This window comes from Trametes versicolor (assembly GCF_000271585.1).
Source record: "Trametes versicolor FP-101664 SS1 unplaced genomic scaffold TRAVEscaffold_4, whole genome shotgun sequence".
In the NCBI taxonomy this organism is placed as follows: Eukaryota; Fungi; Basidiomycota; class Agaricomycetes; order Polyporales; family Polyporaceae; genus Trametes; species Trametes versicolor.
In genome coordinates, this window is record NW_007360324.1 from 2856202 (window position 1) to 2872991 (window position 16790).

The following is a 16790-nucleotide window of genomic DNA, read 5'->3' on the forward strand; positions in this document are numbered from 1 at the left end:
TTATAAATGTGTAGAGGCTCATTTCAACCCACTTGGAAGCTCTCGGCGTGAATTATTCGGGATATAGAGCCCCAGGAGAGCCTGGTCCTAGGCTATCCTTGCTATATGTGCACAGATTCGCGGCGGCGCGCCGCCGCGAAGCTCCAAAAATGACAAACAGTCTCTCCAAGTGAGGTTAAAATACTTCTCAGGATATCTGAGCCCTGTTTGCGCGCGCGAAACATCACTCAAATCGTGCACCTCCTCGAAGGTGATCGTGGAATAGGCGCCCATACTCGTTCAATGCGGCGGCGCGAGCCGCCGCGAAGCTCCCGCAATTTTACACCATTTTATCTTAGAATTTGCATGTATGTACATGAGATACTGGTACAGCGGACGCAGTACTCGCGCGGGGGACGCGAACAGGAGGGACTGAGTGCGCGCGCTTACACCTACTGAACGCGCCTTCGGCGCGCACGACCGTCACGCCCTGGGCACCATATATGGGCCGCTGCGCGGCCCGTCTCGCACCGTCCGAGCCCTTGGTATGACTAATTTGCCGTGCTGTGTACCTTGGAGAGTACCGCTCCAGTCACCACATTTCCGAGCCTCACAAACATGCAGTATATATGCCGGCCAGGCGAAGTTGTTAGAGCAACAACCCACCCAAGCCAGCCTCTTCTATAACTAGCGACTTCCAACAACAAGCAATGTCTCAAGCTACCGACGCCGTCCATGGCCATCACGACTTCGCGCGGGCCAACCAGGCGCACTTCGACGAGCACGCGGACAAACTCGAGGAGGAACACCCTTATGCGCGTGGGTTCGCGGTGCTTAGCGTGAACGCGATGCGCGACACGTTCCCCGCCCTCTTCGACAGGGAGCACACGGAAGTGCTCGACTATGCCTGTGGCACCGGTGCGCTTCACTATACCTGGATTGCATGTCCTAGGCGCTGACGACATGTTGCCGCACCGGGTGTGTAACCACAGGGATGTTCTCACAGGCGCTGCGTCCGTATGTGAGGAGTATCGTTGGGGCGGACATCAGCCAAGCCTCGGTCGATGTGTACAACAAGCAGGCCGCGGACCAGGGCTTCGCGTCCGAGATGAAAGCCGTACGCGCCGAGCTGAAGGGCGAGGCAGGCGAGCTCGGCGGAACCAAGTTCGACCTCATCACCGTACGTCTCCCCGACCGCGTCTGTAGACCCATATCCTGAGTCGTTGCATCTGTGCAGTGCTCCGCCGCCTACCACCACTTCGCGGACATCGACACCGTCACGCGCGCGCTCGCGTTCTTCCTCAAGCCTGGGGGCGCCCTCCTGGTCACGGACATGAAGGCCGCCCCGGACGGGGCCGTCCTCGTGCCCGAGACATACCACCACGTCGTACCGCACCGGCATGGGATGACCGAGGAGAGGATGCGCGCGACGTTCGAGGGCGCGGGGCTGGAGGAGTTCGCGTTGAAGGACATGCAGCCGGTGAGGATGGCGCCGGATGCGCCGGAGATTATGTGGTTCGTCGCGCGCGGCGTGAAGCCTGCTGAGGTGGCTTGATCATCAGGATATTGTGCCTTGTACCCTTGTACTTACTTTGCTCTGGTCTCGAACGTACTTTCACACCAAGAGGACTCGGACATGTCGGGTCCGAAAGAGAAACCAAACTGAGGAACAGACGCGCACATACCCGGCGGTTGCGCGAGTACCGTCCCGGTCACCACTAGATCTTGATCGATCTCTCGGATCCGGAGGCAAAGCAGCACCTCCGAAATACTCGGAGTACGCTCTTGACTTGTCACCACCACCTGCCCGTCTCTCCGTGCACGATGGCCGCGCCCACCCCCACACACGAACACCACAGCCACGACTTCGCAGAGGCCAACAAGGCCTTCTTCGACCAGCATGCACACGAGCCGCACCGCCCGGACGCGCTCAAGCTGCGGCACAAGACCGTCGCCGCCATGCAGCGCGCGCACCCCGCCCTCTTCGACGAAGACCGCACAGAGGTGCTGGACTACGCGTGCGGCGTCGGTGCGTCCCCCTCATAAGCCAAATCTGCGCAAATAACGAGGGGGGCTGCAGGCCTGTTGTCCCAAGCGCTGTGCCCGCACGTGAAGAGCATCGTCGGGGTCGACATCAGCCAGGCCTCCGTTGACGCGTACAACGCGCAGGCTTCAAACCAAGGTCTCGAGCCCACGGAGATGCGCGCAGTGTGCGCCGAGCTCACGGGCGCCCCGGGCGAGCTGGACGACGCGAAGTTCGACGTCGTCGTGTGCTCCGCCGCGTACCACCACTTCCCGTCCATCGCGGACACGACGCGCGTCCTCGCACACTTCTTGAAGCCGGGGGGCTCGCTGCTCGTCGCGGACATCAAGGCTGCGCCCGATGGCCACGCGCTGTTCAAGGAGACGCACCACCATATTGTGCCGCATAAGCATGGGCTCACTGAGGAGGCGGTGCGGGGCGCGTTTGAGGGCGCGGGTCTTGTGGAGTTCGAGCTTGCGGATGCGTTTAGGGCGACGATGAGCGCGACGGGCGAGGAGACGCAGTGGTTCGTCGCGCGTGGGGTGAAGCCGGCTTGAAGGTGGCTGAGGGTATATAGGGCTCAGATTGTAATGGTAGCATAGTGTAAGTTAGGAAGCAATCGGAGACAATCGAGTAACCAGAGCCGCAAGAGGAGGTAGATGTGTGCACGCCGAAACCACGGAACCCAGCAAGCCGCACACCACCATAAAGGAGAATAGATCCTCCACCATTTACGCACGAGTAGGAATCTTGCGCGAGCGCAAAACCTTCCCACTGACAGGTGCCGGGATGGCCGCCACAATCGCAGCCCTGGTCCCAGGCGGAGGCAAGTACGGCTCCCGCTTGGCGCTCTCCCTCGCCCGCCGCACCGTCTCGCTCGCCCGCGTCCCGGCCAACGGCACGGCCGCCTCCGACTCCGTCGATTCGTCCGTACCCCGCCGCACTGGCCGCGCAGGGGTGACTGGCGCCTGTGGAGAGCGGGAGGCCGTGGCGTGGCGCGCGGAGGCGTTGCGCGAGCGCGACGGGACCGTGAGGTCGAGTGAGTTCGCGTACGCCACGTCGTCATCATCCTCGTCGCTCATGCTCGCGCGCCGGTCGGGATTGAGCTTCTGGAGGGCGACTTGGTCGTCGCTGTCCATATCGTCGCTCGCCGACGCGCCAGATGGACCCGCCACGGGTGGCGAGAATTGCCGGCTGGTCTCGGCGCTCTGGGCTTGGAGGAGCTCCTCGACGTCCTGTTCGTCGCTGCCGCCTGCTACGACGCCTTCGTCTTCCATCTCGTCGTCGTCGCCATCCACGTCTTCTTCATCTTCATCTTCTTCCTGTACGACTGGAGAGGGCGGCCGGACGGGCTGGCGACGGGGCGCCGGGACGACGCTAGGCACCTTGCGCGGCTGGTCCGCCGTCTTCCGCGCAGCCTGAGACGCGACGCGCGAACCCCGGCCGCCCTCCCTCATCGGCGGCACTTGCACGACGGGCGGCTCGGGCGCCTTGTGAATCTTGCGACGCTTAGCCACGGGCTTCTCCGTGGGCGCATGGGCCTCCTCGCGCTCAACAGAGGCTTCCCTGGGGCGCCTAGGAGGGAGCTTTGCTGCCCCGCTCGCGCCGCGCATCTGGGAGGGCACGGGCCCGACGAGCGTGGCTTGAGAGCTCGCGGGGGCCTCCTGCGTTAGAGCTCTCTGTGCGAGGCGTGCGGCTGCGGCGAGACCGCCGTTAGGTGCGCGTGGCGGGGGCCGGGCGCGAGAGGATTGGGCTGCCTGCTTCTGCTTCTGTTTGGGCGCTGGTGGAGGGCTGGCGGACGGCGTGCGCTGTGTCCCAGAAGGACCGGCGTCCTCGGGGCCAGGCCGGTGGTCCTCCTCCTCATCCCTGAGGTACATCAGAACAGGGCTTTCGCGTTATTGGAAAATGCGCCACCCACCCTTCTTGAGGCAGTTCTTGCTGGGACTCGCCCGCTTCCTCGTGTGCATCATGCTCGGGACCGGTTTCAATCTCAAACACGTCCTCGTCCTCTTCTTCTTCCTCCTCCATCAGGGCCTGCTTGTTCAGCAGCGCGAACTGACCCTGGCCGTTCACCCGTCTGTCGTACGGCCGCACACCCTTGCCGTCCGCAGGAGGGGGATTTTGCCTCACGATCTCGTCAATGATGGGATCCATAATCTCAAACCTCTTCTTATATCTTTCCTTCCAAGACTCCCAGGTGTGCCGCGCGGCCCATTCGTAGCCCAGCCCGGCCTAGAGAGGATACATGAGCACCGGAGGGTACGGAGCATACAGACTACTTACGTATTGCGCCTTCTCAACGAGCTCTATGTAGGTGTTCCGCCCGTTACGGCCTCCGGCCTCCTTGTCGGGTATGCGGCGGGCGAGGAATTCACAGAGGTGCTGGTCATCCTCATCAGTAAATGGTGTGCGGGCGCTGTGTAACCGTTAGCGAACGACGTCTAATCGTGAGGAATCGCGCTCGGCTAGATTACAGCCCTTCTCGTGACGCGCCAAGAACCGGCCAGCTTTGCTCACTGTAATGGCGCGAGACTCACCCTTTGGGAGGCCGGCCACCTAGAGGCTTCTTCAGGACTCTGTCGTGTGTGTAGACGCCCCTGTGAATACAGAGCTCCACAAAGGATGGGGGTTCGACGTAGATGTTGTGCTCAAAGTCGTACTTGTCCTTGAGAGCTTTAACCTGCACAGGATTTACGATGATCGTGTCCGCGTCTGCCTCGGACTTGCATATGAAGCCGCCGTTTTTCTGCAGATAGTTAGTCTCCTAGTCAAGACCTGTAGCATTGAACACGTACCGTAATCAATCCTTTCAGATGCTCACGCTGTCCCTCTGTAAGTGCCCCCGGCGCGGTCGGCTCGTTCGTCCCGTACAAGTAAAAGTAGACTGGACGGCCTGTGATGGTGAAGAGAGCGTTCGCGCCATCGTCTGCATCGTCCCCCGCGGGACTGTTGTGCCTCGAGCGAGCCATCCAAAGTTTTAAATGAAGAAGCGGACAGATGGAGGCAGCAGGGAGAGTTTCTGGCTCGAATCGAAGGGGGGATGGTGGAGGAAGGAGGACAAGTCGCGAGAGTGGCTGCTCGGCGCGCGATGTTCGTCGTTAAGCGCTCTATAAGCGCCCACCCACTAGCCCTAACCTGGCAACGGGGTTCAGGGCTGCCAGGTTAGGGTAACGGTTAGGGTTAGGGAACGAACGCTCTAGGCCCTCCGACGACAGCAAGCGCCGGGCCAATGTATAGCTATGATATACCACCGACGTGCACTCGGCGAACGTGGCCGCAGTCACGGAGGGTATTGAGCTCGGTCCGAACACTGGCAAGTAGTACGCGCGCCAGAAGCTCCAAGTGAGCGATGAGACGAAGAACCTGAAGTGGTGGTGTGCATCCAAAGGCTCAATCTATATGCAATGAGTACGAGGACAACGACAGCCTACGTGTAAACATATCGCGTATGATGATTGCGGGCTCACCATCTCGGTTTTCTAGTCCATCTGTCACCTTTCACTGACGTGGATGAGCACAGCGCCTGACCTTCAGCGAAGTCGCAATAAAACAGATCGTTATGATATAGACCTAGGTGTTGAGTAGAAATACAGAGTCCGGGGAATAATAGAATGTATCCGTCCGGGGGAGAGCAAGTCAAAACGACAACAGGGTGGGCTCTACAAGCGGTCGAGCGCGATCGCGCACTGCATTAACACGCACAGCCGCCGGACTCGTTCTCTTGGCTGAGGTTGCGTCCGGGAGTGACAGACGTGGTCTTGGAGGCACCGGAGGACTCCTCTGGCTGAGTGTCGACACTAAGGAAGGCATTAGCAAGTTATGGAATGAATCGAAGAATAATAACGCACTCGTCTTTGATGGTCTTCGCCATGAGGGTAAACGCCTCCTCGACGTTTGTCGAGTTCTTGGCGGAGGTCTCGATGAAGGGTATCGAAAGGCTGTCCGCGAATTCCTGCGTACCAAGGGCGGTTGAACACACGGCGTATAGCAAGGCAAACACATAACTGACCTTCGCTATGGAGTACTCCACGACCTTCCGCTCGACGAGGTCGGACTTGTTTCCAATGATGAGCTTCTTGACGCCCTCGGACGCGTAACGCTCGATCTCCGTGATCCACCCCTTGACGTTGGAGAACGTTTCTAGCACAAAGGATAAGCACGAACTGACCTCAAAAGAATCTCACGCAGACTGACCTTGTTCTGTGACATCGTACACCATGATGATACCCTGCGCGCCGCGGTAGTACGCAGCAGCAATCGTACGGAAACGCTCCTGGCCAGCGGTATCCCACTGAAGCATGACACACGACAGTCAGGGACGCCGGGTCAGTGGACGACGGGAGGATGCCACTCACAATCTGCAGCTTCACCGTCTTCCCCTCCAGTTCAATCGTCCTGATCTTGAAGTCCACGCCAATGGTGCTGAGGTAGCTGTCCGTGAACGCGTCCTCCGCGAACCGCAGCAGGAGACATGACTAGCGCAGGCACCTGTTCAGCATCGCACACGCGAGTTGGCGGGATGGCACGAACTCACTTTGCCGACGCCAGAGTCCCCGATCAGGAGCAGCTTGAAGAGGTAGTCGTATCCGTCAGGCATGGCAGCAAGAAAGCAACGCGAGTTTCAGACAATACAGCGAGTGTGTGTCGGTGCCGTAGGCAGACGGTAAGAGAGAAGGAGTATGGCACCAAGGCGTTCTGCGGCCAGCTCACAGAAACCCCTGAGCACAGCTTTCCGTCGCACGCTGTCTGCGACGATGCCGGGGTGAGCGCGGCGAGCTGAGTGATGATGATTGGACGGGAGAGGGTGTCGGTCCGCACAGTCGGGCGCTGTCTCGGCCAGTGCAATCATGATGGAGGCGTGGTTGTGGCGCCGAAACAGGCGCCGTTACGCGTTGGGCGGGTGTTTGTTTGGTCCAGAAGCTGTAGCCAAACAACCATCCGGCGCTTATTCAACTCGACTCCGAATCCAGCCACATTCTCTGGGGTGCACGCCCGCCCCCGATGTTCTTTGGACTGCTTCACCCTCACTCAGTATGTCACAGTTGACCCAAAATAGCACCAACTCGTCCGACTACTTTGACGATGACCCCGAATTCCTCAAGGCCATCACGGAGGTTCCCTTACCTCACGCCTCACCACAACTTCAAGTTGAGGATGAGTTGGAGGCACCCCCGCTCGCACAACCACGACAGGTAGACGATGAGGAGCCACCTCCTCTGAATCAGCGCTCTTTGAAGCGCGCGCGCTCCCCCGAAGACCTCGACTTTCAGGATGAGGGCACACACTACCACGGAGTGCTCGCTTCTGTGGCCGATGGAGGTGAAGACTCTTACTTGGAGTCTCACACATATGGTGCAGCGCGCTTCGGAGAATTTGGGGAATATATGACCAGGAAGCGGGCGAAGCTGCAACTTCAGAATGCTGAAATGGATGTCGACGAGGATGAGGCGGTCCGAAGCAAGATCTTTCGTGACTTACAAATCTACGTAAGGCCGCTCCGTTCCATACCACATGCGCGACTTTGACTAATGGATGGTACAGATCAATGGATGGACAGAGCCCTCTGTGCAGGACTTGCGCCAGATGATCGTCCAGTATGGCGGTATTTTCCATGCATACCTGGACAAGAAGTCGTTAGTGTGAGTTTTTATAACAGTCTATCACTCGAAGCACATAACAGTATCACCGGAAAGCTATGAAAGCGCTGTCGTACGCTTAAGTGACACCTGCTCCTCCCCATCCGCGAAATCGTGACCTCATTGGGTACGGGCTCGCGGATACGGGTAGAGATCGTAATTTACCAAGCGGACATACGTGCATACATCAAGCATCTACATGGTGCACCAGTGTCTAATAATCCTTGAACCTCCAGCACGCACATAATCACCTGCGCTTTGACCCCAGCCAAAGTACGGGAGTTCCAGCACATGAAGGTCGTTAGACCTGAGTGGTTGGTGGACAGTATTGGAGCTGGCACGCTCTTGCCTTGGCAGGACTACATATTCCGGCCAGGCGAGCGTGTTGAGGGTGCTCAAGGTCGCAAAGTCGCGCAGAAGTCGTTGCTCGACGGCTTCATTTCGCAAGCCACAGGCCATACTACACAGTCAAAGCCCAACACTATTCGCGCTACAACTCCAGAGTCGCAACCGCGGCGTGTCGCGGTAGATTTCCCTGCTCAGCCTGAGGCAAGTTCTTCACGGACAACCGCCAAGGTAGCAACTCCACCACACACGCCCAAGAAGCAAACACTCCTGTCCCCCCGCAAACCCGCGCCCACGACGCCATCGCGTGCACTACTCATCACGGACCCCGCCACGCCCTCAGAAGCGGACCGGATCCCTGGCTACGCCGTGCATAGATCAAACCCCCACGCCGAGCGCGCCATGCAAGATCCCGCATGGCGCGCCGCGCACACCTCTGTCGCCCCAGACTTCATCGAGGGCTACTACAAGAACTCGCGCCTGCACCACCTCTCTGCCTGGAAGGCCGAGCTCAAGAACCTCGTCGCGGAGGCGCAGGACCGCGCCGAGAACAATGGGCCCGAGGCGTGGGCGGGCCTCGCATCCACCACGGAGATGGATGCCCCAAGCACGAGTCAGGCGGCGGTCGAGCGTGTCGTGCAGGAGAACATCGGCGGACGCGGGCTTGGGAGCGCAGATCTGAAGGGCGATGTGAGCATGCGCGGGGCGCGGCTCGTCAAGCGTGTGCCCGGCAAAGGGAAGGGCAAGGAGAAGGCGGCGGACGAGGAGAGGGTCATCATGCACTGCGACTTTGACAGCTTCTTCGTCGCTGCCGGACTCATTGATCGCCCCCACCTGCGAGGCAAGCCGGTCGTGGTTTGCCATTCGCAGGGGAGTGCGGGCGGTGCCTCGAGCACCAGTGAGATCGCGAGCGCGAGTTATGAAGCGCGTAAGTTCGGCATTAAGGGCGGGATGAGGTACGTTCTTTATCGTCTTCCCCAATGGCTGATACTGGTACTGACTGACCGCTGTAGCTTACAGCAGGCTCGCAAGCTTTGCCCTGCTATCATCACGATACCATACGAGTTTGAACTGTGAGCATATCGCGATGCCCTAAATTTTTAGTCGTTGATGGCGCTCCTACAGGTACAAGAAGTTCTCACTACAATTCTACACCATCCTGATGGCGCATGCCGACGACCTTCAAGCGGTTTCTGTGGACGAGGCGCTCATCGACGTCACCAGCAGCGTAACGCGTATACGTGCCAAGTTGACGGAGCAGCCTGATGGCGCAGACGACTTGGTCGACCCCGCGAAAGACTTCGCAGAGGCCATCCGAGCGCAAGTAAGGAAGATCACAGGCTGTGAAGGTGCGTGACAGCCTCTAGGCCTCTCTATCAGCTCCGCTAACGCTGCTGGCGCAGTCAGCATCGGTATCGCGCCCAACATCATGCTTGCGCGCCTTGCGTCCCGGCGTGCAAAGCCTGCAGGGTCCTTCCACCTGCGCCCGGAAGACGCCCCCGATTTTCTCGCCCCACTCGATATCGACGACCTGCACGGGTTCGGGCACTCGGCGCGCCAGAAGGCCTTGGAGAAGCTCGGGGCGACGAACCTGGGCGAGCTCGCGAAGAAGAGCAAAGCGGTGTTGTGCGACGCATTGGGCAAGGGCACTGGGGAGACCCTGTACAAGGCGATCCGGGGTATCGACGAGCGGCAGCTGGAGAGCGACAAGCCAAGGAAGTCAGTCTCTTGCGATATCAACGTAGGTCTATCCACCTCTAGGCCCGGCGTGCTGATGTGAAAGCGGTTTACAGTACGGCATCCGATTCGAGAATAACGAGCAGGCAGAGGCGTTTGTGTACCAGATGGCAGAAGAGGTCTCGCGGCGACTCAATAGCATCGAAATGCGCGGTCGCTCGCTCACACTGAAGATACTTGTGCGGGACCCGAGCGCACCCGTCGAGGCACCAAAGGTAGATACACATAATCATAACCATGCAATCCCATACTGAACGCATGTTAGTTTCTCGGTCATGGGATTTGCGAAGGGCACAACAAGCAAGCGCCGCTCATCGCACCAGGCGGTCGTGCGACAAGCAACGACAAAGTAATCGGCGAGCACGCATGGAGACTGCTCAAGAGCTTCAACTTTGACCCGCGCGAGCTGCGTGGTATCGGGATCCAGATCCAGAAGCTGGAGAAGGCCTCGGGCGTTCAGGACACCGAACTTGGGCAAGCTGTGTTGCCTTTCAAGCGCGCCGGTGTCTCCAAACAGGGCATATCTGCTTCAAAAGCAGGCAGTAGCATCGATGCTCGACGGCCGAAGATCGCCATCCAGCCGCCATCCCAAGAAGACGAAGAAGTGCATATTATCGAGAAACCGCCTGAGGTAGGACGCGCGCAGGCGGACATCGACCTACCCTCGTTCTCGCAAGTGGACATGTCCGTCTTTGAGGCGCTGCCCGAGGATCTTCGTAAGGAGCTCGAAGCAGAATACCAGCGACGCTCGGTAACGCCTGGCCCGGCTCCCAAGGACCCTACACAGCCACCTCCCGAGCCCGAGAAGAAGTTCGGTATCGTTGTCAGGGGTCCCAACCTGAAGCGTATCACTCGACAGCTCGCACCTCGGAATCGGCCCATGCTCTCGCCCACGAACAAGCTGTTCGCGAAGCGTGTGTACACATCCTCTGTCAGCGTCACCAAGAGCGAGCTCCGCAAGTACGGCATCGACCCCGACGTGTTCGCCGCCCTCCCACTCGAGATGCAGCGCGAGCAGCTGGCGGCACACCGCGCGCCCGGCGTCACTGTTTACGCCAGCCAGCGCAAAGTGTTGAAGCCGTCTGAATATCGCGGCAAGCGGTCCTCGCACTCGCCATCGTTCGTGTACCGCGCGCCGCCGCCCCCAAAGGCGGTGTACCTCGCGCGCCCGACGCTGAAGCAGCAGGGGAAGGCGCCGGGCGAGAAGCTGCAGTTCAGCGAGACGGACGACGTGCAGCGCGTAATCGAGTCTTGGGTCGATGGCTTCCGGGAGCATGCGCCGAACCAGCGCGACGTGGACTACTTTGCGAAGTTCCTCGTGCGATGCGTAGACGGCGCGCGCTCGAGCGATTCGGGCGTCGAGCGTGCAGTGGCAGTTGCGAAGTGGTGGCTCGTGCTGCTCCGCCGGCACTTCGGGACCTGGGAGAACGTGCCGGAGCCTGAGGTATCACTTGAGCGCACTAAGCGGGTGACTTCCGAGATGGTGGGCCGGGCGTGGTGGGGTGCGTTCAGGGAGGTGAAGGCGAAGATGGACGAGGCGGCGAGGAGAAAGTTCGGCGGTTGCCTCTCACTGAAGTAGTTTGATGTACGTCTTTGGTCTCAGTCTGTTAGGTGTATTATCATCTTACTCCTGACGAGTAGCATGTTATTAATGAACGGTAGCTGGCAACTTGAAGGTAGTATCTTATTCGTTCGTTGAATACGACTCATCCCTCCAGGATCTTCTTGCAAAATTCTTGGCGTTAGGCTTCAAGCAAGAGCTTCAAGTACTCGTCCTGATAGCGGAGTAAACCCGCCACACGCATGTCCAAAGCACGTTCCTCATCGCATCCACAAAGTTGCATATTCTCGCAAGTTAAACTTAGTCTGAGACAACTTTCGGCCTTGCCAAGTCAAGAATGTTCAGGCTTGATGGTCATTATCCGCATTCGTGGTGTAGCGGTAACATTGGGTCTTCCCATGGCCTAGCTCCGGGTTCGACTCCCGGCGGATGCACGGCTTTTCCTAATATGAACTTTTGGCTACCGTATGTATTCGCCTGTAACCCTCGCAGCTCGAATTTCACTGTCACGGTGTGCTCTACATGTGGTGGCCCGCCCATTCAAATCTGTTTTGGGGTTTGTCTTGCTTCAAGCTCTACTTGTACTAGCATTTTGTGGTTTCAGTATTCTCAAAATCTGATCTGGCCGGCCCTACTCCGCATTCCATGAGACATCAAATAGCGAGAGACATAGCCAAGGCCAAAAAGCCGCTTGGCGGGCTTATACGAAGGCACCCAGCCATACTGAGGTCCTCGATGTGGATCAGGCAACATGCAAGACACATCAGGACATAGGTCCACGAGAGTATGTCTTTAAAGATGTATAGCAAGAGCAAAGCCCCAGGCGAGCAAAGATACATATATCTGCCTAGCAAATACACGAGGGACGCCCCAGACCGGTCCTCCCTGCGACGCGACTGTGCGCGCCGTCGCCGACGGCCCACCTACAGTGGATGCCAGAACCGAGCGGACGGGGATCGATGGCGGAGGATAACGGGTGCGTCGAGCGAGGGCGCCGGCGTAGCGCGAAAATAACGTTAAACGAGTGAGCAGCGAGAGCAGTCTAAATGGAGCAATAATGACGGATGGGGAGAGATGGGGGAGATGTGTGTACGTGCGTGTGGGGATGTGCGAGGATGTGCGAGTGGACTAGGACCGGGGCCGAGGCTCGTGAAGGGTCGTGCGGGCGTGAGACATCAGAGAGACCTTACAACGTCTCCGTAACGGCGACGGAGAAGTCGGAGAAGTACGTGCTCTGCTTCTTGGGGGACGCCCACGAGGAGTCGGAGCCTGCAGATGTTAATGTCAGTCTCACAAAGGCACACAATGGGAGGAGGGGACATACCTCCGAAGAACGTCTGCATCTGGATGCCGCGGATGCGGCCAGCAGCCTTGTCACGGAAGACAAGGCCCTTGACGGTGAAGATGCTCTCGCCCTCGACGAAGATCTCGAGCTCGCCGTTCTCCTGACCGACGTCGTTGAGGCGGACGCGCTGGCCGATCGTGGTGCGTGTGCCGGCCTTGAAGGTCCAAGAGCCGCGGCCGACGGAGGCACCGTAAACGTCGTTGCAGGTCGAGAACGGCGCAACGTCGCAGACGGCCTTGTTGGCAGAGTAGTCGGGAGGGAGGTAGGTGTACGCCTCACCTGCACCGCCGGTGCGCCACATGAAGCGCGTGGACCAGCAAGTGTCATCCCGACGGCCACCAGAGCAAGAAACGGCGGTCGTCGCGTCGTCACCTCCGTCTGTGACACAAGTCGCATCAGCTTGTTGGAGGTATGAGCAGAGCACGTACAGAAACCGGGGAGCTTGCCGCCCTTGTTGAAGGCGAAGTCGTCCTCGAAGTAGACGGAGTACGAGAAAGTGGCCTCCTTCGCGTCATCGAGGCTAACGGAGCTGGGGCCAGTGGCGTAGAAGGAGAGACCACCCTGCGGGCTGTGCGTGAACGTGTACGAGCCCTCGGGGTAGGTAGCCTGCATCGACTGCTTGCCATCCGGTGCCTTCACGTAGTTGTGCGACAGCGCCTTGAGCAGGTTGGTGATACCGAGGGTGGAGTCGGAGAGGGGGAGAGCATCGGTGGATGCCGTGGAAGTAGTCCAGAACGCGGAGTGGGAGACAGGGAAGAGCTTCTTGAGCAGGCTGGAGACGACACCGGTGCTGGTGGCAGCGGCGGTGCTAGAAGTCTTAGTGCTGGAGACCTTGGTGCTGGAGGCCTTGCTAGTGCTCGCGGCCTTGGTGCTCGAAGCCTTGGTGCTCGAAGCTGCAACGCTGCTCTCGGTGGTGCTGACCTTCGTGCTGGAGGCCTCTGCAGAGCTCGACACCTTCGTAGAAACAGCCAAGATCCCAGACGTCACAGTCGCGGAGGGAACTGCGGTCGAGGACTCAAGAACAGTCGTTGAAACCGACGAACCCTGGGAAATCCGGGAGTGCGGCTTGCATGTCCTCCTGTGGTGAAGAGGGACAGCGGAGACCGAGGCGGAGCCAATGGCAAGGAAGGTGAGAAGCGTGGTGAAGGCGTACATGTTGAAAAGCGGTGAATGGAGGCCGTAGAGCTGGTGCGGAGGGTGTAGAGGCCGGTGGGGAAGGTCTGAAAGAGCGAAGACCTGAGGGACGAGTCGAAAAGACTGTCTGTGTAAAAAGAACGACTAGTGCAAGAGGCACACACCCGGACACGAGGGAGAGGAGAGGGAAGAGGGAGGAGGGAAGGGGCACGTAAGGGGAAGAAGAGGGAATGGAACAAAAAACCGCGCGCCTGTGCTCGCCTATCAGCAATCGGTAACTGCCGTGGAGTAGTAGTAGCTTCCCGATTAGGCGATACACTGTTGTACTTCGTTCGCTACCGCCCGGCCCGTGCGTCTCCAAGGGCCCTTGCGCATTTTGGCAGCAGCCATACTTCGTAGCATGCTGGTAGAATTTTCCGGCAATATTTAGGACATGCCAAAGGTGTGCATGAGCACTCATCGTGCTCGGAATGCCCTGAACGCGCACCACCTGCGTGGAGACTGAGGCGCTGCATGCCGACCGAGGCGGCGTGGGCGTCGATGATCGCCGGCGGGTTCATCTGTTGCGCAGCGTTACCACCGAAACAAGGGCATCCCTTCATCGTCTCCGACGTTCTTCAGAGGCAGCGTGTTGCGCATCATCGTGCGGCGTGCCTTGCCCGCGCGGCGTCACTATTCGCGGAGTCACAGCACCACCGGTTTGACCGATGGACCTGAAGGCTGAAGTTGCCCTCGGAGCGGCAGGCACGTTGGGTTCCTTTCAGGCGGCGTGCGTCATGAGCTGTGGAGGAACACTTCTGTCTGTGACGCGAACCGTCGAATACATATGTACAGCGGGCGACAATCACTCGCACGAACCTTCCTCATGACGTCGGACCGATCCGAGGCTACACTTGCGAAGCGCACGCAAATTATGCCCCGCAGCACTTTCGGAAACCCATTCAAAAGTCGCATGGTAGGCGTTTTGTAGCGGTGTGCAGGCGCTGTCGGACGCGGGCGAGCGATGTCGTGGGCTGTCGCTCGAGGACCCGGGTGAGACACAGAGTTGTTCCGAACGCAGGGCGCAGTTGTCGTGAACGACCCCAAATCCAAGGTTCAAAACGTGACGTCCAGACCGTGGACCGCATGGTATGGGGAACGGCAGTGGGTATACTCACTGTGCGCGCATCTGAGGGAGTCTACTGTCACAGCAAGCATCTTCGCGATAGAATCCTGGTTTCGAGCGATACAACAATGTATTAACCTACAGTACTCAGCACAGTGAAAGCATTTCGAACGCAATCATGAGAGCTATAATAAGACCATCATGACCGGACTACAGCGCGCTGGAATAACGGTGACAGCAGTCCCTCAGAACTTCTTGGTGATAGCAACAGAGAAATCGCCGAGGAATATATCCTGGTCCTTCGGGGTGGCCCAAGAGCTGCCCGAGCCTACATGCACACAGATCAGCACACGGGCCAACGTTTAACAAGGCAAACGAGCAGATAGGTAACTCACCTCCGAAGAACGACTGCATCTGCAAACCCCGGATGCGCCCCTCCGCCGCGTTCACCAGCTCCAGGCCGGTGACGGTGAAGATGCTCTTGCCCTCCACGAACAGCTCGATCTCGCCGTTCGCGGTACCGACGTCGTTGAGCTTCACGCGCTGCCCGATAGTCGTGCGTGTACCCGGCGCGAAGTTGAACGAGCCGCGGCCGACCGACGCGCCGAAAACGTCGTTACACGTCGAGAATGGCGCGACGTTGCACACCGCCTTGTTCGCCTCGAAGGACGGCGGGAGGTACGTGTACAGTTCGCCCTGGCCGTCCGTGCGCCACATGAAGCGCACAGAGAAGCAGTCGTCGTCGCGCCGGCCTCCCGAGCAGGAGGTCGCAACGTCATCGCTGTTTCCTCCGTCTGTAATTCCGAATGAGTACGGTTCCACGAAAACAGAGGCTTGGGCGGCGGTACGTACAAAGGCCGGGAAGTTTGCCGCCCTTCACAAAGTCGAAACCGTCCGGGAAAAACACTGAGTAGGAAAGCGTCGCCTCCTGTGCCGTCGTCAGGTCCACAGAAGCGGGACCTGGGGCATAGAAGGAAAGGCCGCCGCGCGGAGTGGGTGGTGCCGCAGAGAGCTTGAACGAGCCCTTGGGGTAGTGCACCTGCATAGACTGCACACCGTCCGGCGCCGCGACGTAGGGGTGCGTCAGGTCCTTGATCTCATGTTCCGGGCGGAAGGTGTCGTCGTTAAACGCAAGCGCATCTGTAACGGCGCTGGAAACCGACCACGAGGTGGTGTCGGACACCGGGAAGAGTTTGTTGGCGGCGCGGGCGTGCAGGGTGTGGTTGGCGGAGAGCGGGAGAGCAGCAACGGAAGCCAGTCCGAAGGCGATGACAGGGGCAAGCATAGCAAGCATCGTTACAGAGAGCGGCGAGAAGGAGCGTAGGGGACGGAGAGCGAGGGGGAACGGGCGTGAAGGAGTGAGCGGACGTAGACCAGCGGCGTCAAGCAGGGAAACATTGTAGGCCGGCGAAGGACTTTATACCTGCGATGGCGCTCAGCGCATGGTGCGCCGGCATCCATAGACAACAGTTCTGAATCTCTGGCCGGAAACACGGTTTAGGCCTTCCAGTCGAGACAAGGCGCGATCACGCATCGCAAAGCACGGCGACAGGCGCCAGGCGCCCATAACCGGAACAAAAGCGGTTGTCTTGCAGACAACATCGTCCATGCACCATCACTTTCTACAACGCTCTGTTCTGTCATTTTCAATGTAACACAGTGTATAGGAGCTGTAGCTGCGTTGTATGAGCATCGCTGTGTCCTAATAACTACGCACCGGGTCGAATTTGCAGAACGGAGGCTTGTAACACCTGCCCGTAAGGCACGGGTAAGGGTGCTTTGGAGCCTGGACCACATTTATGGGCTTGGCATCCACCGTAGTTGCAAGGCGCTATCTGATCAGTGTGCACACCGACGCGCTGTAGTACGTGCGTCTATCTTGAATATCAAACGTGCAGCGCTTTCAAGACTCATACCTCCGCCCA

The 16790-nt window shown here is 59.0% G+C and overlaps 7 protein-coding genes and 1 non-coding gene across 8 annotated transcripts; 4 read left to right on the top strand and 4 right to left on the bottom strand.

The window, feature by feature from the left end:
• The first annotated feature begins 618 nt into the window (after positions 1–618).
• TRAVEDRAFT_28356 (S-adenosyl-L-methionine-dependent methyltransferase) lies at positions 619–1652 on the top strand. The gene is made up of 3 exons (XM_008037969.1): positions 619–897; positions 972–1159; positions 1217–1652. The coding sequence occupies exons 1-3, from the start codon at positions 690–692 to the stop codon at positions 1532–1534; spliced, it is 714 nt and encodes a 237-aa protein (XP_008036160.1). The 5' UTR covers positions 619–689; the 3' UTR covers positions 1535–1652.
• A 151-nt stretch (positions 1653–1803) lies between these two features.
• TRAVEDRAFT_119004 (S-adenosyl-L-methionine-dependent methyltransferase) lies at positions 1804–2559 on the top strand (the record flags this gene model as incomplete). The annotated part of the gene is made up of 2 exons (XM_008038870.1): positions 1804–2008; positions 2060–2559. 2 exons carry the CDS (start codon positions 1804–1806, stop codon positions 2557–2559), a joined length of 705 nt encoding a protein of 234 aa, XP_008037061.1.
• A 174-nt stretch (positions 2560–2733) lies between these two features.
• TRAVEDRAFT_46200 (uncharacterized protein) lies at positions 2734–4971 on the bottom strand (the record flags this gene model as incomplete). The annotated part of the gene is made up of 5 exons (XM_008038184.1): positions 2734–3868; positions 3921–4234; positions 4286–4418; positions 4540–4748; positions 4798–4971. 5 exons carry the CDS (start codon positions 4969–4971, stop codon positions 2734–2736), a joined length of 1965 nt encoding a protein of 654 aa, XP_008036375.1.
• Positions 4972–5693: 722 nt separating this feature from the next.
• On the bottom strand, positions 5694–6599 carry TRAVEDRAFT_119241 (GTP-binding protein ypt1; the record flags this gene model as incomplete). The annotated part of the gene is made up of 6 exons (XM_008038871.1): positions 5694–5786; positions 5847–5954; positions 6012–6142; positions 6197–6293; positions 6358–6477; positions 6537–6599. 6 exons carry the CDS (start codon positions 6597–6599, stop codon positions 5694–5696), a joined length of 612 nt encoding a protein of 203 aa, XP_008037062.1.
• A 745-nt stretch (positions 6600–7344) lies between these two features.
• TRAVEDRAFT_64247 (deoxycytidyl transferase) lies at positions 7345–11299 on the top strand (the record flags this gene model as incomplete). Its single annotated transcript, XM_008038872.1, has 8 exons — positions 7345–7488; positions 7544–7641; positions 7875–8939; positions 8997–9056; positions 9109–9332; positions 9387–9724; positions 9777–9935; positions 9986–11299. Exons 1-8 carry the CDS (start codon positions 7387–7389, stop codon positions 11297–11299), a joined length of 3360 nt encoding a protein of 1119 aa, XP_008037063.1. The 5' UTR covers positions 7345–7386.
• A 345-nt stretch (positions 11300–11644) lies between these two features.
• On the top strand, positions 11645–11715 carry TRAVEDRAFT_t54. The gene has a single exon. It is a non-coding gene; the product is annotated as a tRNA-Gly (tRNA).
• A 752-nt stretch (positions 11716–12467) lies between these two features.
• On the bottom strand, positions 12468–13385 carry TRAVEDRAFT_95125 (uncharacterized protein; the record flags this gene model as incomplete). Its single annotated transcript, XM_008038873.2, has 3 exons — positions 12468–12550; positions 12606–13004; positions 13055–13385. Coding segments are annotated over 3 exons (813 nt in total), but the record flags the coding sequence as incomplete, so codon positions are not given.
• A 1725-nt stretch (positions 13386–15110) lies between these two features.
• On the bottom strand, positions 15111–16150 carry TRAVEDRAFT_46204 (polysaccharide lyase family 14 protein; the record flags this gene model as incomplete). Its single annotated transcript, XM_008038185.1, has 3 exons — positions 15111–15193; positions 15261–15659; positions 15718–16150. 3 exons carry the CDS (start codon positions 16148–16150, stop codon positions 15111–15113), a joined length of 915 nt encoding a protein of 304 aa, XP_008036376.1.
• Between the last annotated feature and the right edge of the window lie 640 nt (positions 16151–16790).